Raw genomic sequence first — 25,119 nt, forward strand, 5'->3', positions numbered from 1 at the left:
TATTTCAATGCCAAAGCCAAAGTGTTTCTAGACATTAATATTTTGTATGAGTTCCTTTACTTTTTTTTACCATTTGTAGCCTATTTAACATACTTTTTACAAGTTTTTCGCAAAAGCTAGTTTCAATTTTTGCCATTCTTTCAACAAAGCTTTCTTCTAATCTTCTTTGCAAGTTATGGTATGCTGGCGGTTTTTTCCATCGAGATAGCTCCATAAATTCTCTATGAGGTTTGTGTCTGAACTGGGCTGGTGTATCCACGACGTGGGGACAATTTATACCAAAATTTGTCAAAATCGGTCCAGCCTTTCTTGAGATATAAGCATTCTAGCTAATATCCCCTTCCTTTGTATATATACATTGTATATATTTCGCTTTATATATCCGATATATTTACTATCGGCATCTACGTAATGGTCAGAATTGACCTGTTCGTCTATTTGTGATTTCGCCGGGATTAAAAACATTCGCGGTTTAATGGAAAATTTGACTTTTATTTATCACAAATGTTGCGGACTATTTCACCCACTAAATATTATCCGATGACGATCAAAATTGGAAGGCTTCTCCCCAGCCCTAAGCTCTAGCCCCATGCTAATTTCCGCGTAATTGGTCCATAATTGTGACCTGTAGAGCAACTGCAAAAACAGGAATTTTTCAGTTTTTGGTCCATTTTAACCCCTAAATATTATGCGATCATCTCGAAAAGAAATAGGGTTCTATTCTGGCCTTAACCCCACCTACATTTTAAATTTCGTGAGGATCGGGCCATAATTGCGACCTGTAGAGTGATTACAAATTAACATGGACAGACGGACGGACGGACATACATAGCTAGATCGACTCAGCTCGGCGAGATAGGAAGATCCATATATAGGTTACTATGTGGGAAACCTATATTTCGAGGTTTTACATAATTTTTGGCACAATCAAACTTATAATACCCCCAACACAAAGCGTTGTAGGTTTTTTGGTAATGAATTTGATAACAATCATATATTGCATGAAAGAAATTATTTGCTAAGTGTACGAGTTTCGCTTGGAGCTACTGTATGTATTAAATTGTAGCCTCGATTGTCATACACGGAAATAGTTAAATGGAATTTGAATTTTACGCCGATCTAGAATGTATAAAATGTATGGTCACCGGCTGACTTTTTGTAAAAGAACAACGGAATTAGGTAAACATAGCTTAAATTAAGCCAACAAAAACTACTTTCCAGCCAGTCGATAACCTACTTAAATTTCTTTTCAAATATAAGTAGATTTTTATATGTTTTCTTATACGACGTCATTCGGAGGTTATTATAAAAGACCTTTTTCAACAATTTGTACAAATTTAAATATTTTCTCATTCAAAATTTTCAATTCCAAAATTCGTTTGACACTTCATTGGCCCAGCAGCTGCGTCGATGCGTCTATATTCTTCTACCATGGATTTGATGTATTACCGGGTCACATGAAGACCGTGAGGAATAGCCGACTTTTCAATATTGACGACGTTAAAAAAATAAAGCTGCAGCCCTGTGATAAAATAACGCCGTTCACCGAATTCACAACCTGGCCAAGAATAAAAATAATTATAAAACAAATAACATAAAAACCCAAAAAAGTAAAGAATATGAACGTTGAAACTACTAGTTCTATAAATACGTTTGATCCTAAGGATCCACATGGATTAGGTATGTTGCCAACGCTTACTTGTCCCAAAAATGTTATTGAAAAATGTGTCTTTTCAGGTGACCCCAATGACAAGTCTCTGCGCAAGGTGGAAGTGGAGATTCTTATACCCAAGATTATGAGAGATCGGGCAAAGGAAATACATTGCACCAAAGAAGTAGCAGATTTTCAAGCATGTTGTAAAGACAGTGGAGTACTGATGGTCGTATCCTGTCGTAAGGAGAACTCACATTTAAAGGAATGTCTCAGCAAGTGGTATAAAAATGAGGCTTTTAAAGAAGAATGCAAACAAATTTATCTTAAAGAAAGGTCGGAATTTCGCAGCACCGGTATTCCGAAAAAGCACAGAGTGGAAAAGGTTTAGTTTTTTAAACATTGAAGCATTTATTATATTTTTCGTTGGGTTTGTACATAAGATGTGTAATTAAAGCGCTTTATAATAGTTTCTGTTACATTCAATTTGGCTATGTCTTCAAGGATTTGCATTTGAAAATCTCTAGGTTTGTCAATATCCAGTATAAGGACATCTTTATCGGATGTTTCAGCAATTCTCTGTAAACCTTTTATTTTCTTTGGTTCCAAATGAGTTGTGCTGGAAGGCACTTTAACATTAACTACAAAACTTGCATGAAAAAACCGGGGACCTTTGCGATATATCACTGAAAATTGTTAAAAGTTAATTATTAACAAAATGTTATGGCATAAAAATGATGAACAAGTATTATAAACCTACAAAAGTTTCCGGCAAATTTCAGTCCACTCTTTACTACCCATCCTTTGGATTTTAAATATAAGTAGGCAGCAACATACTCCACAAAATAAGGATTTACTTGCAAAGCAGATGCCAAAAAATCTTGCCAAGTCAATTCTTTGTTGTCCAAATCGACGATTTTCAGAACTCTTAAATAATAGGCCAAGAAAAATGACTCTTCTAAACCTAAGGACAGCGTCTCCTGTTCTTCCAAATCTATTTCTGATGGATTTTTATATACCACATTTGGAATGCTACGTGACTGAGATCCTTTACCATAAAATCCATTCGTGTACAAGAATCTAATATCGTTGGCGTTGCAAACTTCTACAGATATGCTCGTAAAAATTCCGGTATATCTTTCTTGTCCTTCATTAGTACAGGGTGGAGGAAACGGGAGTACATCGAAGACAACACCTCTCTTATTCTTCAGATGTGGCACAAAAAACATTTCCTGAGCTAAGCACAGTTACTATTTTGAACCTGTGTTTTTAGATATATGGATTAAAATAATTCAATGTGCCGCCTGTAAGCAAATCAGCAAATCTAACAAATCTAAAGCAACGCAATTTATCTTATTTGTTGTTTCCAAAATGAAAACAAAAAACATGTGTTTATTGAAGCTAGCATGGTAGAAGAATACAGGTAGATGCATCAGCGCTTGGGAACATTTTAAAATAAAAGTATACTTACTTTTCTTATACGACGTCAATCGAAAATTATTAAAATATGCGTTTTCAATAATTTTTACAAATTTGAATAATTTTTCAATTACAAAATTACTTTGACAGTTCATTGTGCCGTCACCTGTGTCGTTGCGTCACCGATGGTAGAAGAATATAGGTAGTCGCATCGACACAGCTGTTGGGATAATGAACTGTAAAACCAATTTTGAAAGAAAAAAAATTGAAGTTTGAAAATGATTCAGAACTGCATAACAACCTTCGATTGGCATGGTAGTAGAAAACATATGAAAATCTACTTATTTAGAAAAAAAAAAAAAACATTTAAAATTCTTTAACATATCAATGTTCTCAAGCGTTGATGTATCTACCTGTATTTTTTTACCACGCGTCTACCTATATTTTTCTGCCGTTGAAGCATGGTACAATAAGGAGGTTTCGTAAAACCATATAAATACAGCCCTGAAGCTATGCTTGCTCTCTGTCAGAATAATCCAAATTATATCCAACAAGTTGTTTTCATTTATTCGATATTTTTTGTTCGTTTTTAAAATGAGTCAAATAGTTCGAAAGATGAATTAAATGCCTGGATATTCTCTCAAAAATATGATGCTAAGTTTTCAATCTTTCAATTTCGTGGCAAATCTGGTTAATATCATTAGTGTGCGCCCGGCAATTTAAGCTTCTTCCATTCATTGATTTTGAAAATATTTCATTTATTTATTTATATGTTGCGATGAAAAGCCATTAGGCCAATAAGTATCACAACTATTAAAAAACTACAAAAGTGTACTCCAAAATAAAAAAAAAATATTACATAGTGTATCTTAAAGTAACCTTAGAAATCATACTTATGTAAAATATGGACAAAAAGGCTCCCCAGCCAATGAAAATGTATTTAAGTCTATTGCTGGTAATAAAAAAACAACATTGAATCAAACGATACAGTATCATCATATATCATTAACAAACAAATTGTTAACCTCCATTTGCCTCTACAAAGTTTTCAAACATGCGGCGAAAAACACCGCGGGAAAACGAGAATTGTCGTAGCTCAGCTGGAAGCTGATTCCAGATTCGTGCGGAACGAACTATGAAAGATCTTTCATATAGAGACGTAGAAAAATGAGGGAAAATTATTTGCGTATTCCTAGTAGACCGAGAGAACACTAGCCGATCTCGCTGAAAACCGGGAAGATTTAAACAGATACATTTATATAGAAATGAAACCACGCGTTGTTCAACAAAAGTAGAGAATGACACTCCTAGAAAGGGGACTGCATGCGCAGAAATATGGTCAAAACGACGCAAATTATAAACATATCTTACAATGATGCTAAAAAGTTTTTCTAATTTCATTAAGTACTCATGTGTTGTACCAGAAATCACTTCAATACAGTAGGAAATTACCGAAAATAACATAGAATGAGCAAAATTTCTCTTTACAAATAAGGGCAAATAGAAATCAGTTGGGTGTAATTTTCGGCGCATATTTATAACTTTGGGGTACAGTGCATCAATATGCAAAGAAAAATCAAGCTTGGCATCAAGAACAACACCTAAACAATTTATGCGGTCAACAAAATCCACTGCTACACCATTAACCTGTATATTAATAAAGCTATTCAGTCGGCAAGGTGAACCAAATGTCATTGCTTTTGTCTCAGAAATATTTTGTTTTTATTTTTCAAAACAATAAATACATACTCAAAATTGGCATAAGTCGAGCACACTTAGAAAAAATTGTAATCAGCTGATAGCTCTACCATACCTTTTTATGGTTCCATGCGTAGAAGCAAGCATGGTACAATAAGGAGGTAAAACAGCTTTGTAAAACTACAGGAATACAACCCGGAGGCTATGCCCGCTTCCTGTCAGACTTATTCAAATTAATATATACAACAAGATCTTTTCATTTTTTCATATTTTTCCTACCCTACCTTTTTATTATACCATGCAAGCAAGTAAAAAATCTTGGTGGTACACACTGTTGATCATGGTAGAAGAATATAGGTAGACGCATCGACACAGCTGCTTGGACAGTGAACTGTCAAACCAAATTTGCAATTGAAAGAGTGTTTACATCTAGTGGATATCATCTGTCAATTCCGTTGCGAGAAATCTGAAAATCTGTGAGTATTATATTGGAGATAACACGCGAAATAAGAATGTTTTTTTCGGTTTCTTTCACAATCTAGAATAGTGGGACAACACAGTTTTAACCCAAAATTGTGTAATGTTTTGCCCATAAACGTCGAATATATGCATTTATTTTGCAGAAAAAGGGCACCAAAAGAAAAAAATGTTTTTCTGTAATTGTGCCATGGGTAACAACAAGTGTTGTTGTACAACAAACTTAGCAACAACCACATACAATTTTTTTTACGTGATACAAGTGTCAACATTTAAGAGGCTTGCGAAAAAGTTCTCATATATTTGTGAAATATAATCCTATAATTTTCTTAAATGTTTCATGCATGGTAGAATTAATCATATGTTTGCAATTTTTTCAAAATTATTCATTTAATCCATTGCAAATACACAAATGGCAACCTATTGTTTATGCAATGAAATTTGACAAGGTAAATTACAGAAAATGCAGAGATTGGTATGCTTATTTGAAATTACTTAATCTTCTTAGTTTTACTATGTTTTCATCTTTGTTAATACATTGAAGCATAATCTTTTTTGTGTCAATTTACTCCTTTGTTCATTTCTGAAGAAGCCAGCCGATGACTTAAGCCAGCCAAATAAGCTCTTTATGAATTCCTACCTTATGCCATCGGCTGGCTTCTTCGGGAAAGAACAAAGTAGCGTAGAGCCAAAATCGAACTAAGCCAACCTAAAACTTCTTTGTTCCTCTACGAAGAAGCCAGCCGATGACTTAACCGTTTTTTATATTCTCACCTTTATAATTGGGCCATGGTATCGAAAAATCTATTTCCTTGCATGCTTAGCCGTAGGTCCAACTGACATTTTACAACATTCTATACGTTACTTGTTTCACTAATATTAGTGCCTGTTAAAGTGACAGTTAAAAGTAATTGTTATTGGTTAACCTGTACCCGAAATACTCATTACTTTAACATCACAAGTCACAAGACCTTCTGTCAGCTGAATTCAGAGTAAAATTTTTGTCTACTGCTATTTTCCAACGGAATTGGTAAAAATTTATTGAATTTTTTAGGAAAAAATAACAACAAAGAAAGCAGTAGCCATGTCTGACGTTGCCGATTTAATGAAAATGCCCGAAGAGAGCATTGGTAAGTTGAAAATTATACGGTTTCAAGAAAAGTCGATAATGATGACATTTATTTTTTACGAAATGTGAAAAAGTATATACATCATTATTGCCATGGTGTATATGATAGTTAATTACGTCTTTGTTCTCGCTTTCAGATATGATTGCTGCAACATCTGTGTTGCAGCAACAGGCAGCCGATATCCGTACCAAAACCATCAACTGGGCATCCTACATGCAATCGCAGATGATTTCCCAAGAAGATTACCAATGCATTAGTGCTCTGGATAACTCAAAGGCTGCCTACTTGCAATCGAATCCAGCCCAAGCTGTAAAGACTTTGTTGAATCTTTTGTCTCATGTCTCCAAAGATTCAACCATTCAATATATTATGGTTATGATTGACGATCTATTGCAAGAAGATCGTTCCCGTGTTGATATTTTCCACGAATATTGTGCTAAGCGCAAAGAATGTGTTTGGGGACCTTTCTTGAATCTGTTGAATCGTCAAGATGGTTTCATTGTTAATATGTCTTCTCGTATTTTGGCTAAATTGGCATGCTGGGGACACGAAATGATGCCCAAGTCTGATTTGAACTTCTATTTGCAATTCCTTAAAGATCAATTGACAGTCCAGGTGAGCAATTTTTTTCGTTATTCTTGTATATGATGGTGTTATTACTTTAGAAAGATGTTATGGGAGTTTTTGTGACAGCAATGCCTTATATTTTGACACATGATTAGTTGTGACCTTTTTGCGTACACATTGTTGTTGTGTTCAAAAATATTTTGTTTTAACTAATTGTGCTATTTAAAGAGGTTGAAAATCGATTAGAGATAAAAGAATACCTATTGTTTACACAAATACTGTATAAGGGCATTTTATCACATTCACGAAAGATATTTCGAAAAACTTGACAAATATTCGCTTAGTTTGACGAAAAACTATTAATGTTTCGATTTAGATTAGACTTGTTTTGCTCCATTCTTGTATGAAATGGCTCCCGAAATTCAATATTGCACAGTTTTTTCCGCGCCCCTTAGAATGGATAATACTTCTAAAAAATTCTTGAAATTGGATTTACCATCAGCATAAGTTGAATATAAACTTATAATTTTTTCTTTTTATTCCCTATCCTGCAATATGTCCCACAACCATCAACTTAACCTTTATTAAAAATGAAACATAAGTGCAAAATCTATATCAGTGAGATGACTGCCCTGTCCAAAAGAATACAAACCATAATTATACATTCTAATGGAAATGATAAGGGAAGCTCAAATCATCTTGATCTGGTTCAATTTTTGAAATATCGTGAACAAGCTGCAGAGGCGGGCAAAACGGTAGTGGGCTTTTATGCAATTCAAACAATAACTTGCAATAACACACAACATTATTAAACATACTAATTGCCTAACATTTAAAACATAACACTTTTTTACACTTTACTGTTATACATTCAAAATTTAAAAGCCTTTGGCCGGCCTTAAACAAAAACTATATGTCCCTACGTTAACGTCGTTGTCTGTTCAAATCATCCTGCGAAATATCCAGTTTCATTATATGAATGTCGCATTGTTTTGTTTTCGTTAATTTTGTTCTTGTTGCTGATGTTTATGTGGACCCATCTTTTACATTTTGAAATAGAAATCAAAATTGCAGTCATTTTTGGGAATTCTTTAAATTACTACAATGGCAATTTGGTCCTTTGGCCCGTTGCCATACAAGTTTTGCGTTCTATTTTGCAAAAACAAATAACACCAACTAACAAATTTCAATATTGAATGCAATTTCTAATATACTTTCTATTTATTCTCCAATAATAGTCCAATGAGTATATTCAATCTGTGGCACGCTGTCTGCAAATGATGTTGCGTATTGACGAATACCGTTTCGCTTTTGTTGGTGTTGATGGTATCAGTACTTTGGTACGCATTTTGTCATCTCGTGTTAATTTCCAAGTAAGTAAGCAGCATTGGTATAAATTTCGTATATCACTAGTATTTATCCCTATTATAGGTACAATACCAACTGGTGTTCTGTTTGTGGGTCTTGACCTTCAATCCCTTGCTGGCCACCAAAATGAACAAATTCACTGTCATCCCAATTTTGGCTGATATTCTCAATGATTGCGCCAAGGAAAAGGTAAAACTTTGAAACACCAATTGTAAATCGTGTACAATTTTTTATCGACATTTCTTGTCAAAAGGTTACCCGCATCATTCTGGGCGTATTCCGTAACTTAATTGAAAAGCCCACTGATGCTCAAGTGGCCAAGGAACATTGCATTGCCATGGTTCAATGCAAAGTCTTGAAACAATTGTCCATTTTGGAACAACGTCGTTTCGACGATGAGGACATCTCTGCCGATGTCGAATTCTTGACTGAAAAATTGCAAAACTCTGTGCAAGATTTGTCTTCGTTCGACGAATACGCCACCGAATTGCGCAGTGCCCGTTTGGAATGGTCTCCCGTACACAAATCTGCCAAATTCTGGCGTGAAAATGCTCAACGTTTGAATGAAAAGAATTACGAATTGTTGCGCATTTTGGTACATCTTTTGGAAACCTCCAAGGATCCCATTATTTTGTCTGTTGCCTGCTATGATATTGGAGAATATGTTCGCCATTACCCCAGAGGAAAGCAGTAAGTTATGCGAAAATATAAATTTAATAGAAATTATATAAAACAATTTTGCTGTTCGCCTTCTAGCGTTTTGGAACAATTGGGTGGCAAACAAATTGTCATGCAATTGTTGGGTCATGAAGATCCCAATGTACGTTATGAAGCCTTGTTGGCTGTACAAAAATTAATGGTTCACAATTGGTAAGAAGTGAATATCTAATTATTTTCACAACATGTAAAATTAACTTTTATGTTAATTTCCTTTTCCAGGGAATATTTGGGCAAACAACTTGAAAAAGAAAATGAAACCCAAAAGCAAGGATCGGCTGCCATTAGCGGCAAGGCTTAAGTATTATCACGTCTTATTTAAATTCCCTATTAATATATAAACAGATTAGAGTGTTATTAAACTATAAGTAAAGAAATGTATTAACAACAATTTCGCGGTACTTATAAAATTGTATTATGGGAAATTAAACAATGTGTGTTTCCTCTGATAATAATAATAATACATTCAAACGAACGATCGCTTCTTTGATCTAAATTTATTGTCATAGAAATTTTGTTTCAAATCATTCCAAATTATATTATTATTATTTTTCCTCTGTTTCCCAATTTTCTGTTATTCGTCAAAATAGTTACCTTTTTCGTGATGAATGTATGTGTTGTTGCTTATGTTTGTAAATATCTACATAATAGATGAATAAAACAAGCTTGTTAAAAATACATATTTCTATTGTTTTGTTTTGGTATTCTTAAAATATGACATTTTTGAACAACTTTCATTGTCCATGAACAACTTTCATGTCAATATAATCGTGGAAAGGAATTGATAACTGAATGGATTCATATGAATGTGAAATCGGTTGATTAGTAGATCCCGAAGCTCTAAGAACAGATCATACAAATGAAAAAGAGAAAATTTGCAAAACTGGAAGATTCTTGCAGGTTCGGGAACAGAACAAGTGCATGCAAGTTTTATGTGAAGTGCTCATAATTTTTTTTATTCCAGAACCTGCAAGAATCAATTTTATTTTTGCAATCTCGTTAGATAGCGGTTATCGCTTAGATTCTTCCAGGTTTTATAAATTAGCAAGTGCGTACAATTCTGGAACAGAGCAATTAACAATTCACGTTTCCAAAAGGTAGATAGTCTTTCAGTCTTAAGTAAGGGATGTTGTTAAGAAGTATGGGATCTCCATTTTTCTCACTTCTCTTACCAACAAAATGAAACTTAAACTATTTTATAATAGAACAATTATACTGAAATAAATGGGAACTCAAATTTTTCAGAATTCATTCAGATTAATAAAAAAATATACAAGCAGGCGATGAGTTAGTTGGATAAATATGTTATTCTATTATTTAAAAAAACGGGACTCATGAATTTTAATGAAAAATTATCAGAAGAAAATCAGGCATCTGTATTTTTAACAAATGCATAGAATTTCTTCAAATTTATATAATTATAAAAGAAAACGATGTTTTAATTGAATTCTGTATGAATAATATTAAATTTATTTCATCTTATTTAAATCTTAAATTTATTTCATACAGGATTCAAAAACAATGGTCTAAGAATCAGGCCAGGTTAAGAAGACTAGTTCACATACTACATTTTAGTGAATAATGCAAATTATTGAACTGTTCGATCCATTATTAAATAAAAATCGGTGTTTCAGGGAATCATTCAGATCAGCTACCTGTGAATTCCTTCATTTTAGATAATCTTTTTTCTTCCATATTTAAGAGAAATAACTGTTTGCCGAACACGTAAGATTGTCTTTACTTCAACGTTTAAATTGGTGACATATTCATAGCGATCAATTTCCTTAAGGTGTCATTGGTATTCTTGATAAATATGAATTACCTCTTACTTACCCGGGAATCCTTGGATATAGGTTCCATTACAGACTTGGCTTCTTCTGATGCCTGTGGAACTACCTCGTTATTTGTTGGTACCACGCGCAGTTCATTAGGTGGCAAAAAATTACTATCTTTGGAATTTGGAGCATGTGAATCTATGGCCGAAAGGGAAATGGAAAATATATGTGGAGAATTACGATTTCGTTGGTCCGATATATGCAACATAGTAATATATCATCGTATTGGTCTGGTGCCAATAGGTGAGGCTAATGTTGTTATAGCAATTTCGTCAACGCATACAAAATCATCTCTAGACGCTATAGCCGTCGTAATCGATGAACTGAAGAGACGTGTACCAATATGGAGAAAAGAAAAATATGAAGGAGACGAATTTACAATGTGTGTTGAATCTATCGAAGCAGAAACATTCGATGAAAAGTTGTGTGACATACAAGAACATGTTTTGCCTTCGAAATTTGTGCAAATTTCCGCAAGTGAAACGGAAATCAATAGGCGAATACAAAGCTTTATTGAACGCAAACGTGAAGAAATTGATATCAATAACATTGTTGATTATATAAATCCCAATTATACAGCTGAAAATCCCAACGAAGAAACATCGTCATGTGCTCGCATTAGCGGTACTGTAATAAAACAGGAAAATTCCAAATGTCATTTAAAAGTTCGCCAAATAGAAAATAAAATGGGACCACAAGTACTACAGGATTATTTAGAAACATTAGATTCTTTAATGGATTCGAAGCAAAATCAGAAAATCAAACAAGAAAAGAAGGAATCACCAACAAATACGTTGTCAACAAAGCCATTCCAATACGCTCTGCTGGAGAGAACACGAGACATTGAAGAATATTTAAATCTAAACAATGCGGAACAGAAAACTATTCACCAGCGTTTGAAAAATATGGAAGATCGTATATTATTCTTAGAATCCATATCTCCAGAATATTACCATAATCTTTTTGATAAATCACAAAATAAAATTAGTATTAATGAAAACATTTCTGTGAGTTCCACGGATATGTATAATACAACAAATGGTTCTTCTATAAAACCCACATCAGCCAATGCCAAGAAAGTCTGTCGTAAAGTATATGCTGTGGAAGATATAGATCGTATAATTGAAGCTGAGTCACAGCATATTTAGATAAAATTATAATGATATTTTATATAATGTTGTAAAATAGTTATTTATCTTGTTAAGTCTAAATATACGTTCAAATGTAGTAGAACACCTACGTAGTCAAATTCAATCCGATCAAGTAAAGATTGTTCAATTAATTTCAGTACACAAAGTAGTAAAATAAATTATCGTATAATCCGAAAACATGATTATACGAAGTTATAACCATAAAATTTGTTAGGACCGGTATATGACGGAATTCGATTGCTATAGTTTAAGAGCAAATTTGCTCTATGATGGAATTAAGATTATGAGTTAATATTCAACCATTACAACATATGTATGGACAAAAATTAGACTTTGTAGCGAAATAAATAGTTTTGATAACAGTTTTACCTTCTCTTGTTGTACCATGGTAGCATAGCAAGTTTTTAGTAACATTCTGTCGTTTTGGACAGATCCAGAAATTTCGATCACCTTTCGGTCTATATAAAATTTAAATAAATGAGATTAAATTTTTGCATCTAAATTTGGAAATGACACTAAGCGGGCATAGACAAAGGGCTGTAAAGTAGTTTTACAAACCATTTTTACGTATATATTGGACCATGGATAAAACGAATGAAAAAGAGAATTGCTTTGCTCAGAAAGTACGGAACTGAAATACTAATAAAAATCTCAAAATTAGATGGCAATCCTTTAAAATCCAGATAAAAACCAATCAGAAACTACTAGCATAGACAAATAAAGATATAGACAACGAAAAGTTATTTTTGTTTTTTTTTATTCAGGTGCCTCTTATCATGATTTGCATAGTCAATATGCTGATTTACGCGTACATTCCACTCGAAGTCGTTTTTCTAGAATTTTACTTGATTATTCCCTAATTTTCGATGTCATCATGTACTTTTTACATTTTTTTTTATTATAGAACAATTTTCAACTGACAAATATCCTACAGTTTTTGTTATTTTTAAAGTTATAGAATTATTGAGTGACTTCAATATTCTCACTCAAACCCCTAAAACGATATAGACGACATTTGCTGATTCTATTTTTTTATTTTTTTTTTAAGATAAACGGTGCTTTGTATATGCTACGGCGATTTGTCTATGTTACTAGTCTGCTCTAGAATTACAAGAATGTAAAACTTAAAAAAATTGCAAAATTTAACTGGAATTTTTTGTTTTTTTTTTTTTATTTTTACACAAAAATTGCTTTGTTTCAGACCCTGCAAGAAGCTCTTAGTTTTGCATTTTTTGCAGTTCTGGAACACAACAAATATTAATAAGAGTTACAGAAAAGGCAATGAAAATAAAAACAGAAAATTGCTGAATATAATTGCGTTGTAAAAGTGAAAGAGGCAAGTTCAACTGAGAACGATAATCTCGCCTAGTATAAATCAGCACTAATTATAGTAAATTTAAAATAATTGGAATGGTTTATACGCGTTTTTGTCCATGTTACTTTTATATTACCAAGATTTGGCAAGTTAACTTGTTTGTAGAAAAAAATTGAGGGGAATAAAACCACAAAAATTCTGTTTAAGTTTTTATTTTAATCATGTCAGAAAAGACAAAAAAGACCATTTTAAAGCAACTTAAGGAACTAAATGAACGAACAGTCTATATAGATATAGTGCCGATAGTTCCTTTAGATGAATAGTCCATCTGAACAAATTCGTTCCAGAGCAACGCAACTCAAAAGTAGTATTTATTTTTTAACTTTAATGTAAATATAAATGGCACTGGAATCGCCAGCCCAGCCGCCACCTAGATTGGCGGCTCAACATTCAAACGAACAGACACATGTATTTTTCCTTAATACTACGCAACGACAGGTAAAAGCCCTCAACAAGTACATCTGGAGAACAGCTGACATGGAATCCTTTCAATCTATGTGGCGTGTACTTTGTATTTTGAAATTAGGATAAAAAAACCTATATTTGGATTTCCTGACAACAACTAATCCATATGAGCTAGACATTTCTTGTTCTCCTAATATAACTAGCTAGAAAATCCCTACACTAATGATAAAGGATAAATGTGTCACAATTTTAAAGTTGACCTTGATATTTCTTCAATATTAAAAATCGAGATGAACAACACATGAATGACTGGGTATAAAATAAAAAAAAATAGCAGCAAAATTAATCGTGATTCGAATAAATCTACTAAAAACAATTTTTTTATTTTAAGTTTACCAAAATAGAGCCATTTCGATTTTTGATTGGATAGCTTAAAATACTTCTTCAATTTTTAGCACTGCGATATGTTCGAAATTGAAGTATATTTTTTCCAGGTTAATCTGTACTGGATGGATTTCAATGGTTCCCAAGACTTATTTACCACCTTGCCGCCAGGGGCTGGTATAAAAGCAAATACTTTTGTAACACATCCATGGCTATTTCGTGACGCCCGGACTGGTGAACGCATGCATGTGAAGCATCAGGATATATTTTGGCCACAATTGTATCGCGTAAAGAATGCAGGACAATGGCTACCATGCCGAAAGCTAATAGCAATACATCCACCTGTTACACAAAGCCTGCGTACAAGATGTCTATGGCGTTTTTCTGAACTAATTTATGGTAAAAACGACGAATTTTTATTAAGTTTGAATTTACCTCGAACTTTGTATAATGATGTTAAATCGGTATTATCATTAATTGAGAAACACAGGTCTATTGGCATGGGCAGACGAAGAAATAGTTAGCAATATGGGCTCGTAGCCACCATTAAGCCCATTAGGCATATGCACTGAACGACATTGGGAAAACTTCTGGTGGTAATAAAAAACTAATTGATCAAACACTAGATGCCATATGAACCAACAATATCCCATTGCAATCGAGATAACTTCGGTGCACTCAATTTAAAATTTGAATGTGATTTTGAATTAAAAAAACCTTTTTACAATATTCTTTAAAAAATTGTATTTTCTTTATTATAAGTCAATTGCCTGCTTTTATTGGGCATCATCATTATTTTTAGCATTATCATATTTGAATATGTGTGTTTTATTTTTATTATAGCTACAAATTGGATAACAACACTTTCTTCCTTTTAATTCTTTCCATATTTTTTTAATATTTGTGAAATATGTTTTACTTAGTCTGTCGCTTTTAAATAATTTACGTTAATGTTAAGATCTTAAGCATATATGTATGAATCTATGTAATAATTATTTTTAAAATATATAAATGTCGAAAAGTTGTTACAATGTGAGAAAAAGAACAAAAGACAATCCCATTCGCCGCAGAATAACACGATCTGTACAAAGATTTTTTCATAGAAAAGTAGAAAGTTTAAGACTTGTTGAGGAAGAAATGGAATGAGTATTTGTTTTTTTCTTTTTCGCTACACACTAAGTGGGAGAAATAATTGGAATGGCAAACGTTATGTGGTGTGGTATGGTTAAGACATTTCTTTGGGAACGGATTGCCAATTTTTGTTTTTATATTTAAATCTTTGCTTTTTGACAAAAATTGCACTTCCTTAAGCTTTCTAAAATGCTTTTGGAGTAACAAGAAAACAACAAACTAAATAAAACAAATTTTTTTGTGATCATATTAAGAATTTTGGCATGACCTTGTGTTTGTTGTCTCCACAGATTCCATACACTTGTAGTCACGTGCTTGGGTTGGATGTAAGTATGTGAATGACAATGACACGCACATACAAACACGTGTCCCTTATAATTTGTCTTGTGCCTTATTATCAGCTGAAATTTAGAGAATCACATAAACTGTTGCTCCTACCATTGTTTATTCAAAGTTTTCCATCATATGAAAAATTTGGCTTAGTTTTGTACTGGAATGTGAGATCGGTTTGTTGTTGCTTCCAAATAAAGTGTCGAACAGTACGCAAGTCCATGTTTGGATCAACCACCTGAAACCATTAAATAATGAAATTATATTTGGAAAAGGAATGCAGAATAACAAACATACGACATCGTTGCACCATAACTCAATGCGGTCTTCAGCTGGAACCTGAGAACCTTCCGAAATGGCATCGCTGTTTTGTGAAGAACTGGATGCATTGCCGCCGCTAGGTGTGGTTTCGGCTCCCAAAACTTTATCCAGGACATGCTCACACACTTTACGACACTGTATAAATTCATTGGCCACCAAACGATCCTAAAATTATAAATTTTTATTATACAAATCCATTGCTCTTGCTTTGAAAATAGTACCTTCTTCGTTCTTTCCGGCTTGCCCATTGACGGATGGGGAGTTAGGAAGAATGGAATTTTTAAAAATTTCGGAGTGGTTTTTTCTATGACAACATCCGTGACCCATTGTGGTACTGTCTCATGGAGTAATGTGCTTTCACTTTCTCCTGCGGCATCGCGAACAAGTAAACGGCATACAGTTCGTCCCCCAACCTCGCTATAATACAATTTGACATTTTATAAAAGGTCCAAAGGGAGGCCTTGCTAAAAAAAATACCTGAATATAACCGGTGTATGTTTTGGTACTTGGAAAAATCCATTGCCTCTTATATCTTGTTCCATATCATTGGGTGGTAAGCTATGGGGTGGTGTCCAATATTCAAGCAAAGCTTCTAATAGCAATTTACCATAATTTATCTGAAAATAAATAGTATTGTTTTAGCGTAATCCTCTTGTTTTAACAAAGGTTCTTAAACATTTGTTTTAGTAGTTTATGTTTAGATAGTCACTTGATTGGAAACCAGATCGTATCACCATCTCGAAATGGACGGACATTAAATTAATAAAATTCTTTCCGTAAGGCACATCGAAGGATATATGATTCAACACTGGCCATACTCCATCTAAAGGGTATACCTAATCATCGATCAAATCCACATATCCTTCTCTGAGCTGGGTTAGCTAGTATACATCATTTTATACCATTAAAACGTTATTTTAATTCATTCATTACCTTAATTTCTGACTGTGGATCTGAACATTCAGGAAGACCAGCTTCTATTGATACCCAGGCGGCAAAACAATCCACCTCGTCTTGGCCCAAAACAATAGTAGGCATCTATAAAAGGCATACAAATCAGTAATTATTTTTAAACAATATGCGAAATTTTTGGACATACCCCCGTTTTTAAATCAACAGTAAACCAATTGGGAATGTATACTTGTTTGTTGCGCTTCTTGATTTCCTCTTCGAAATCAACTTTTCCTAGCTCCTCTTTCTTAACTACACGTAATGCATCATATATGGCTACATTGTCTTCCGTATCCCGGGTTACAATGTGACGTTTATCATTTAAAACAACACATTTTTTAATGGCAGCACCACCTAAAATCATAATATCAATTGCTATTTTAAATTATTTTAAGAATCGCAGTACTTACCTTTAATACATGCCAATTCGGTTCCTGTTGTCCATTGAGCATCCATGCCACCACTTGAATTTAATGTACACTTATCGTACAATGGCAGTTTCCAGCAACGTATATCTGAGTTCCATGTGGTGGACCATACCCCCGTCTTATCAGTGTTAAAGCATAGACTTAAAACCGGGGCCTTTTCTTCACAAACCACCATTGAATTGCTGGGATTTCTTAACTCAGTTATGACAATATTACGATCTCGACTGCCCGATATAATATATTGGAAGTTATCTGTCATTAATAAACTCCAAACACCCTCTTTGTGGACGTGGATAGTTTGAACACAGCGTTGTTGACCCAAATTCCAGATTTTTATGGTGCCATCTGAACTACCCGACACAACTTGATTGCCATCGGCGGAAACAACCAGGGCCCTTACATTTTCTGTGTGACCACGCAGTTTCATATTTCGTACACATGTGCGTGGATCCCATACTCTTAATATGTTCTCTGTGGAGCCGCTTACTATGACAGTGCCAGCTGGATTCATAGCTAAGCTATATATAGAGTCCTTGCAGCCGTTTAGACTAGATGCTGTGAAGAAATAAAATATTAAATGTTAAATAAAAGAAAATTTATAATGATATTGTGAATACTTACTTGTGACTGTATTATTGCTGGCAGTTAAAGCTGTTAATGTATTGACATCCCACAAAAAGATCGCCTTATCCAAGCCAGCACTGGCAACTTGTTCACGATCTTTTGCATAGGCCAAAGCCTGGACATAATCACGGTGGGTTCTTAGGGTAGACATGCAAAATCCTTTATGAGCATTCCACACTTTCACCGTTGTATCACAGCTAGCACTAATTACTATAAAAACATTCACGGATGCATTATTTCGTCTCATTCTAGGACAGTCAGTAAAATATTTCACTCCACCCTATAACATACTTACAATTACGACCATTGCAGCAGAGCACAATGTCATTAACCCAATCATTATGATGTTCCATGGACTGTATATATTTATCATTTGATTCGGAACGGGAGTTCCATACCCGTATTATAGCATCACGCCCAGCTGAATATAATTTACCATTGTTTGGATCTAATTGCATGGCATTGACACCATTCCGATGTTGTTTCTCCTCAGCATCTCGTATAACATAGGAGACCTAGAAAAGCCCAAAAATACACCATGTAACTAGAATCCTTAGATCCTCATCGCAACCGGCAATTAACCTGCATTTTTTTGCGTCCTCCACAACTTTTATTATGTGTCAACATTATTTATATGACTACTTCTCTACCAGACAAAAAATTACTTGTCCAACAGAGACAGAGAATAAAGTCGGCTGATTAAGGCACAAGGGCACTACTGCTGTATCATCAAGAGTAGCTATTCGATAACAATGCATTCGTAGTAATCTTTCCACTCAGTTCATTCAAGCTATATTCAATTAAAGAGTTTTATTTCGGTATTTTCCGCTTTTCTTTCTGAATTTTTGTTAAAAAATTTTAGATACTAGGAATACGTAAGTCGACTCTTGACTAATCGGTTGATCGGCTTTTAGTTAGACAAACCAGGGACACATAGTTCGATTAAATTAATCGATTTTTCGTATTCGATATATGTAAACCAAACTACCTATCCCTTTTGGAAATTTCAAATGTTAAACGTTTGGCCTGTTCCAGAATTGCAAGAATGTAAACATTTTTAGTGTGATAATCAACTTTTCCTTTTTGATATTGAGAAAAATTGCAAAAATAGTAGATTCTTGCAGGATCTGGAACAGAGATAATGATACATTTTTTACCCCTCACTTAAATTTGTACAAATGTTTATTTATTTTATATTTATAAATATTCAGAACTGCAACTTTTTTCGAAATCGGTTATTACATGGTAGAAGAATACAGGTAGATGCATCAACGCTTGTGAACGCTTGTATGTCAAAAATGTTAAATGTTTTTTTCAAATATAAGTAGATTTTTATATGTTTTCTTATACGACGTCATTCAAACGACGTCATTCAAAGACGTTTCATTGTCCCAGCAGCTGTGTCGATGCGTCTACCTATATTCTTCTACCATGGGTTATCGCAATGAAAATTCTTACATTCTTACATATCTGGAACAGACCAATAGAAAATAAAATGTGGATCGAAGAAATTCAAAGAAATTATTTTACTTCAATGCAGTTATTCTCAAAAATATATTTCGGATCTATTTGAAAAATCTTTTTAATTTTTAATATCTGTTACTATATTTATCACACGATTTGTGTTCAAAAGCTAGATTTTAATAATAATTTTCTGAATTAAAAAATTATATGGAATTCTAACAAATTAATGCTATTTTCCAGAACCTGAAATCACTAGATTTGCAATTTTCTCCAGTATTTTCCTATTATAAAATAGCTGTAAACAGAAACGCACAAAAACGAACGCAATACTTTGAAAAATTGATATCATATGGCATCATAGCTCCACCTTGATTTTACTGTACCATGCGAGGACCCAGATAAAATTCCCATAAATATGGAATGACGTCTCAGGGCTATACATGTCTCTCCTAAATTGGAAACACATATGCACATGAGTATATAAATTCTAGACAATAAGGACCTTGCGAATTTGAATATTGGATTTAGATAATTATAGTCGATTTAAAATGACTCGTCTGAATGGGCTATAAACACAATTGGTAACTCTACCGGTTTAAGAGTTACCATTGTTAACAGTAGACACAGCTGCAAAAAGGTAGGTCCAAGTATTTTTTATACATCTGGCAATGCCATAATACTGTTTATTTTTTTTAAATTTTATTAAGATATCCATTGTTTTTCGATTTGTGAAGAAAAGATTTAAATTTTTGTAGGAGTTTTACCGTAATTGTACTCTATTTATTTGTAATGTGAAATATTTGTTCTCAGGATGTATAAAAGAAAAACGAATCAATTTGTTTGTGACCAATGTATTTCTCGTTTATGTCAATGTTGTATTGGTCTAATTGGTGATAGAAGATATACAATATTTGTCATTGGTAAGCATGACCCACTTTTTATACGCTTAGTGGTGGAGGTACCAGAAGAAGTAGATCTATATATCACGTTTTCACACATTCATAATTATTTCGCCTTATGTGGGAACTATAAATATTGACTCTTTATGGGAGAGGTACCAGGAAGAGCGGGCAGGCGTATGACAAATTCAAGCGAGTTATAATTTTGTGAATTTCGTCCAAAGTGATTTAGGGTCAAACCGTTTTCTCGATGAGACACATTTTGGCTTAACTCTAGTTTAGTAAAAACTCTTCAATTTTTTCGAAAAATTTTTCAGTGGTAGGTATTTTAACCATGATCCTGGGAAACTATTTTTTTCTTGGGGGACGGACCTGGGACCCCAGATTTTTGACCCGAAAGTCCGGGTTCAAGACCCCGACTAGACCCGGATCCACTTACCCGATATAGACAATATGGGTATCGTTGGAAAGCTTATGAAAATACCTATCCAACAAGTGGTCACATGAAGGGGTAAATTGTCATGGTTCGGAAGTTATAGTCAAATTATCGATTTTTTGGACCCGAATTTTTTATGAAACCCCCAAAAGGTCAAAAAAGGGCCCATTATGGGGGTCAACAAAATTGTTTCCAAATTATAGCTGACACTCTTACCTTTCCAAAATGCTACAATTTGTGCTAATACCTTTTTCGGTTCCAGAGATATGGGTCTTTCCATCCGCATAACCCGATTCTAGCCAGTTCATTAAAATGATGTTTTTAATAAAAAAGTGTTTATTTCGCGTAGCAGTCGTCGGAATAACAAAAGTTTTCTAAATTTGGCACTTTTTGTAAATAGCCGGCCTTCGGCCGGGGGACAACAAAATTGATGCCAAATTATAGCTGACACTTCTACCTTTCCAAAAAGGTTCAATTTGTGCTAATACCTTTACTGAGTCCAGAGATATGGGTCTTTCCATCCGCATAACAATAAAAAAAAGGTATATTTTGCGTAAGAATGAAATTCAAAAATCTTTGGTTCGCGTTAGCCGGTGTAGGACATACCCAGAGGAGAAAATCTCAAGCCCCGGCCGAAGGCCGGCTACTTACAAAAGGTATCCAATTTAGAAAACTTTGGTTCGCGTTAGCCGGTGTGGGACATACCCAGAGGAGAAAATCTCAAACTTAGAAAACTTTGGTTCGCGTTAGCCGGTTTAGGACATACCCAGAGGAGAAAATCTCAAGCCCCGGCCGAAGGCCGGCTACTTACAAAAGGTATCCAATTTAGAAAACTTTGGTTCGCGTTAGCCGGTGTGGGACATACCCAGAGGAGAAAATCTCAAGCCCCGGCCGAAGGCCGGCTATTTACAAAAAGTGTCAAATTTAGAAAACTTTGGTTCGCGTTATCCGGTGTAGGACATACCAAGAGGAGAAAATCTCAAGTCCCGGCCGAAGGCCGGCTATTTACAAAAAGTGCCAAATTTAGAAAACTTTTGTTATTCCGACGACTGCTACGCGAAATAAACACTTTTTTATTAAAAACATCATTTTAATGAACTGGCTAGAATCGGGTTATGCGGATGGAAAGACCCATATCTCTGGAACCGAAAAAGGTATTAGCACAAATTGTAGCATTTTGGAAAGGTAAGAGTGTCAGCTATAATTTGGAAACAATTTTGTTGACCCCCATAATGGGCCCTTTTTTGACCTTTTGGGGGTTTCATAAAAAATTCGGGTCCAAAAAATCGATAATTTGACTATAACTTCCGAACCATGACAATTTACCCCTTCATGTGACCACTTGTTGGATAGGTATTTCCATAAGCTTTCAATCGATACCCATATTGTCTATATCGGGTAAGTGGATCCGGATCCAGGCGGGGTCTTGATCCCGGACTTTCGGGTCAAAAATCTGGGGTCCCGGGTCCGTCCCCCAAGAAAAAAAATAGTTTCCCGGGATCAGGGTAAAAATACCTACCTCTGGAAAAAATTTCGAAAAAAATCTAAGAGTTTTTACTAAACTAGAGTTGTTCCCACATTTTTATCCCCTTCACAAACGTAATATGGAGGGTTTGTCATCCGTTTGTAACTCATCGGAATAAGCATTTTAGACCCAACAAAGTAAATATATATATTCTTGATCATCGTAAAATTCTAAGACGATTTAGCCTTGTCCGTCCGCCTATCCGTCTGTTGCAATCACTCTACAGTCAAAACGAATTGAGATAGGTAGCTAACATTTTGCACAGATCTCTCTTTTGTCTGCAGGCAGGTCAAGTTCAAAGATGGGCTATATCGGTCCACGATATCGTATATGCCCCATATAACGATATCCCCGATATTCGGTATTTTGATGATTTTAGCCACATTTTTCAACGGAATTTTCTGAAAATCCACACAAGGAGTTTCTTCTGAGTACTTTACCCCCTGAAAGAGAATTGTCTATATGGGTCCACGAATTCGTATATCCTTCATATAACGGTAGCCCCCGATATTCGGTGTTTTGATAATTTTAGACACATTTTCCATTAGAATGGTCCATTGAAAGAGAATTATCTATATAGGTCCACATTTTTCAACGGAATTGCCTGAAAATCCACACAAGAAGTTCCTTGTGAGTGCTTTACCCCCTGAAAGAGAATTGTCTATATAGGTCCACGAATTCCTAAATTCCCCATATAACGGTAGCCCCCGATATTCGGTATTTTGATGATTTTAGCCACATTTTCCAATAGAATGGTCTGAAAATCCACACAAGCAGTTCATTGTGAGTATTTTAACCATTGAAAGAGAATTATCTATGTAGGTCCCATATAAAGTTCCCCCCGATATTCGGTATTTTGATGATTTTGGTCACATTTTCCAATGGAATTGTCTGAAAATCCAAACAAAGAGTTCCTTGTGAGTACTTCATATCCAGGAAGATAATTATCTATCTAGGTCCACGATATCGTATATCCTCCATATAACGGTATCTCCCGATATTTTGATAATTTTGGCCACATTTTTCAACGAAATAGTCTGGAATTCAACACAAGGAGTTCTTTTTGAGTACTTTACCCACAGACATAGATTTCTCTATATTGGTACACAACATCGTATATCCATCCATATATGGGCATCTTCTGATATTAGGTATTTTAATGCTTTAAACAAAATTTTTAATGGATTTTAGTTTTTTGAAAATTTTCTAATTCGTTCCAAATGGTGGAGGTTATTCAAAGTTCGGCCCTGCTTTTTTTCTTGTTTTATTTCATACCATTCAATGTTTCAGTGTTAAGGGCTTTATATATACTACAAAATAACTTTGGTGATATTTAAAATGTTTTAAAATGGAGAGGCAGATTCATTTTATTATAGTTTATTTTTTGATTCTTCAAATCTGATTTACCTCCTTAATCATTAATCATCATTATTGCATCTGTCTGTTTACTGTCAATGTCTGTTCCGTTCAATTCTTTGGTGGAAAGCTTAGATGTCCCACACGCTATTATTAACTCTCTTTTCTTGAATTGTTGGTCTGCATTCCGATATCGGCTCCATTTTTCGAGATATCCACCTAATCGTGCTAAATTTGAGGTAGTTTTCAATTATTACATAAATAGTGAAATGCAAATGGCGTATGAAATATTTAATTTTTATCGAATTTTAGTAGTTATTCCCTGCTTCAATGCCGTTGTACTGGATAATCAATTCCACCCAGCTGCCTGCTCCATTTTTATCTCCGAAATAATTTGTTGTAATTTATAAAAAAGGTTCCAATCATGCTGGTAGATGCATCACCACTTGTGAACATTCATGTGTCAAAAGTATTTAAAAAACAAGTAAAAAACAGCCTAGTTTGGCCGGGCCGAACTTTTAAGGGCGATAGTTCTGCATAAGTGATTTTTGTCATCGGCTGTAGTATCCATTACTAACTTTAAATAAGGAATTTGAAATAATTCTGGTGAATAATCAGGCTAATATCATCAAAATACAGAATTAAGGGAGGTGCTGTTATATGTGGGCTATATGAAGACGTGGACCTACAAAATACCGAATATCGGGAGGTATTGTTATGTAGGGGCTGTACGAAGGCGTGGACCTACATACGCAATTTCTTGTCATAGGCAGTAGTCATCATAATGTACCGTATCGTGAACCTGTATAGACAATTGTCTTCCAGGTGTAAAGTACTCAGAAGGAACTCCTTGTGTTAATTTCCAGAAATTCCATTGAAACATTTGGCTACAATCATCAAAATACCGAATATGGGGGGTACCGTTGTATAGGGGACATACGATATCGTGGTTCTAGAGGGGGGATAGAGTACTTTTAACAAATTGCTAATGCGACTACCAAATACATCTAAGAGTAGCCTTGAACTAAAAAGTACACGGCCAAGTATAAGTTCACCCCTGCCAAGACAGCTGACTGCCAAGGTAATGTCAAAACTATTATCCTTGTGATTGAAATCACAAACAAATGATAAACGATAGGCAAAACAAGTAAAAAAGTATATAGACTATATAGACAATTCTCTTCCAGGGGGTAAAGAACTCAGAAGGAACTCATTGTGTGGATATTTAGACAATTCCAACAAAATTGTGGCTAAAATCATGAAAATGCCGAATATCGAGGGGTACCATTGTATGAGGGCTATACGATATCGGGGACCTGTGTAGAAAATTCCCGTTCAGGGGGTAAAGTACTACAAAGGAACTCCTTGTGCGGGTTCACCATAGTATGGGGGCTATACGATATCGTGGAATCATAGAGACAATTATCTTTCAGGGGATAAAGTACTCACAGAGAACTCCTCGTGTAGAATTTAAGAT

General features: G+C 34.4%; 6 protein-coding genes across 11 annotated transcripts; 4 read left to right on the plus strand and 2 right to left on the minus strand.

Annotated features, from left to right (window-relative positions):
* Positions 1-1,523: 1,523 nt before the first annotated feature.
* Positions 1,524-2,137, plus strand: LOC131800521 (COX assembly mitochondrial protein homolog). Its single transcript, XM_059120562.1, has 2 exons — positions 1,524-1,680; positions 1,738-2,137. Exons 1-2 carry the CDS (start codon positions 1,620-1,622, stop codon positions 2,040-2,042), a joined length of 366 nt encoding a protein of 121 aa, XP_058976545.1. The 5' UTR covers positions 1,524-1,619; the 3' UTR covers positions 2,043-2,137.
* On the minus strand, positions 2,038-3,022 carry LOC101894155 (tRNA-splicing endonuclease subunit Sen2). The gene is made up of 2 exons (XM_005181948.4): positions 2,412-3,022; positions 2,038-2,337 (listed from the first exon to the last, which is right to left on the minus strand). The coding sequence occupies exons 1-2, from the start codon at positions 2,878-2,880 to the stop codon at positions 2,066-2,068; spliced, it is 741 nt and encodes a 246-aa protein (XP_005182005.2). The 5' UTR covers positions 2,881-3,022; the 3' UTR covers positions 2,038-2,065.
* A 3,154-nt stretch (positions 3,023-6,176) lies between these two features.
* On the plus strand, positions 6,177-9,705 carry LOC101893016 (V-type proton ATPase subunit H). 3 transcript variants are annotated; one of them, XM_059120564.1, is made up of 9 exons: positions 6,177-6,237; positions 6,300-6,375; positions 6,512-6,990; positions 7,545-7,697; positions 8,181-8,315; positions 8,374-8,499; positions 8,564-9,000; positions 9,067-9,180; positions 9,250-9,705. In XM_059120564.1, exons 2-9 carry the CDS (start codon positions 6,330-6,332, stop codon positions 9,326-9,328), a joined length of 1,569 nt encoding a protein of 522 aa, XP_058976547.1. In that variant the 5' UTR covers positions 6,177-6,237; positions 6,300-6,329; the 3' UTR covers positions 9,329-9,705. The 3 variants fall into 3 exon arrangements, with proteins under 3 accessions (XP_058976547.1, XP_058976546.1, XP_058976548.1); XM_059120563.1 differs by having other exon boundaries at positions 6,234-6,375; XM_059120565.1 differs by lacking the exons at positions 6,177-6,237; positions 7,545-7,697 and having other exon boundaries at positions 6,244-6,375.
* An 874-nt stretch (positions 9,706-10,579) lies between these two features.
* On the plus strand, positions 10,580-12,752 carry LOC101893976 (molybdopterin synthase catalytic subunit). The gene is made up of 2 exons (XM_005181947.4): positions 10,580-10,752; positions 10,817-12,752. The coding sequence occupies exon 2, from the start codon at positions 10,841-10,843 to the stop codon at positions 12,008-12,010; it is 1,170 nt and encodes a 389-aa protein (XP_005182004.2). The 5' UTR covers positions 10,580-10,752; positions 10,817-10,840; the 3' UTR covers positions 12,011-12,752.
* A 772-nt stretch (positions 12,753-13,524) lies between these two features.
* On the plus strand, positions 13,525-14,918 carry LOC131801662 (protein Vhl-like). Of its 4 annotated transcripts, none has more exons than XR_009341894.1 (2): positions 13,525-14,106; positions 14,288-14,918. XR_009341894.1 is itself a non-coding variant. In XM_059120567.1 (2 exons), exons 1-2 carry the CDS (start codon positions 13,728-13,730, stop codon positions 14,699-14,701), a joined length of 552 nt encoding a protein of 183 aa, XP_058976550.1. In that variant the 5' UTR covers positions 13,628-13,727; the 3' UTR covers positions 14,702-14,918. The 4 variants fall into 4 exon arrangements, 2 of the variants coding, with proteins under 2 accessions (XP_058976550.1, XP_058976551.1); XR_009341895.1 differs by having other exon boundaries at positions 14,185-14,292; XM_059120567.1 differs by having other exon boundaries at positions 13,628-13,826; positions 14,249-14,918.
* Positions 14,907-18,864, minus strand: LOC131801661 (WD repeat-containing protein 48 homolog). Its single transcript, XM_059120566.1, has 10 exons — positions 18,545-18,864; positions 18,258-18,477; positions 17,960-18,172; positions 17,321-17,893; positions 17,059-17,264; positions 16,893-16,997; positions 16,437-16,576; positions 16,181-16,376; positions 15,936-16,124; positions 14,907-15,876 (listed from the first exon to the last, which is right to left on the minus strand). The coding sequence occupies exons 1-10, from the start codon at positions 18,587-18,589 to the stop codon at positions 15,757-15,759; spliced, it is 2,007 nt and encodes a 668-aa protein (XP_058976549.1). The 5' UTR covers positions 18,590-18,864; the 3' UTR covers positions 14,907-15,756.
* Positions 18,865-25,119: the final 6,255 nt, after the last annotated feature.

This window comes from Musca domestica, unplaced genomic scaffold, assembly GCF_030504385.1.
Source record: "Musca domestica strain aabys unplaced genomic scaffold, Musca_domestica.polishedcontigs.V.1.1 17, whole genome shotgun sequence".
NCBI lineage: Eukaryota > Metazoa > Arthropoda > Insecta > Diptera > Muscidae > Musca > Musca domestica.

Excerpts from the sequence above, each read along its gene's own strand:
- LOC131800521 (XM_059120562.1), top strand. The coding sequence starts at position 1,620 with ATGAACGTTGAAACTACTAGTTCTATAAATACGTTTGATCCTAAGGAT. Across the intron at positions 1,681-1,737 it reads TAAGGATCCACATGGATTAG|GTGACCCCAATGACAAGTCT; the intron begins GTATGTTGCCAA and ends GTGTCTTTTCAG.
- LOC101894155 (XM_005181948.4), bottom strand. The coding sequence starts at position 2,880 with ATGTTTTTTGTGCCACATCTGAAGAATAAGAGAGGTGTTGTCTTCGAT. Across the intron at positions 2,338-2,411 it reads GAAATTTGCCGGAAACTTTT|TGATATATCGCAAAGGTCCC; the intron begins GTAGGTTTATAA and ends AACAATTTTCAG.
- LOC101893016 (XM_059120564.1), top strand. The coding sequence starts at position 6,330 with ATGTCTGACGTTGCCGATTTAATGAAAATGCCCGAAGAGAGCATTG. Across the intron at positions 8,500-8,563 it reads ATGATTGCGCCAAGGAAAAG|GTTACCCGCATCATTCTGGG; the intron begins GTAAAACTTTGA and ends TCTTGTCAAAAG. Across the intron at positions 9,181-9,249 it reads AAATTAATGGTTCACAATTG|GGAATATTTGGGCAAACAAC; the intron begins GTAAGAAGTGAA and ends TTCCTTTTCCAG.
- LOC101893976 (XM_005181947.4), top strand. The coding sequence starts at position 10,841 with ATGAATTACCTCTTACTTACCCGGGAATCCTTGGATATAGGTTCCATT.
- LOC131801662 (XM_059120567.1), top strand. The coding sequence starts at position 13,728 with ATGGCACTGGAATCGCCAGCCCAGCCGCCACCTAGATTGGCGGCTCAA. Across the intron at positions 13,827-14,248 it reads TTAATACTACGCAACGACAG|CACTGCGATATGTTCGAAAT; the intron begins GTAAAAGCCCTC and ends TTCAATTTTTAG.
- LOC131801661 (XM_059120566.1), bottom strand. The coding sequence starts at position 18,589 with ATGTTGACACATAATAAAAGTTGTGGAGGACGCAAAAAAATGCAG. Across the intron at positions 18,478-18,544 it reads GAGGACGCAAAAAAATGCAG|GTCTCCTATGTTATACGAGA; the intron begins GTTAATTGCCGG and ends GGGCTTTTCTAG. Across the intron at positions 16,125-16,180 it reads AGCCGGAAAGAACGAAGAAG|GATCGTTTGGTGGCCAATGA; the intron begins GTACTATTTTCA and ends TTATAATTTTAG.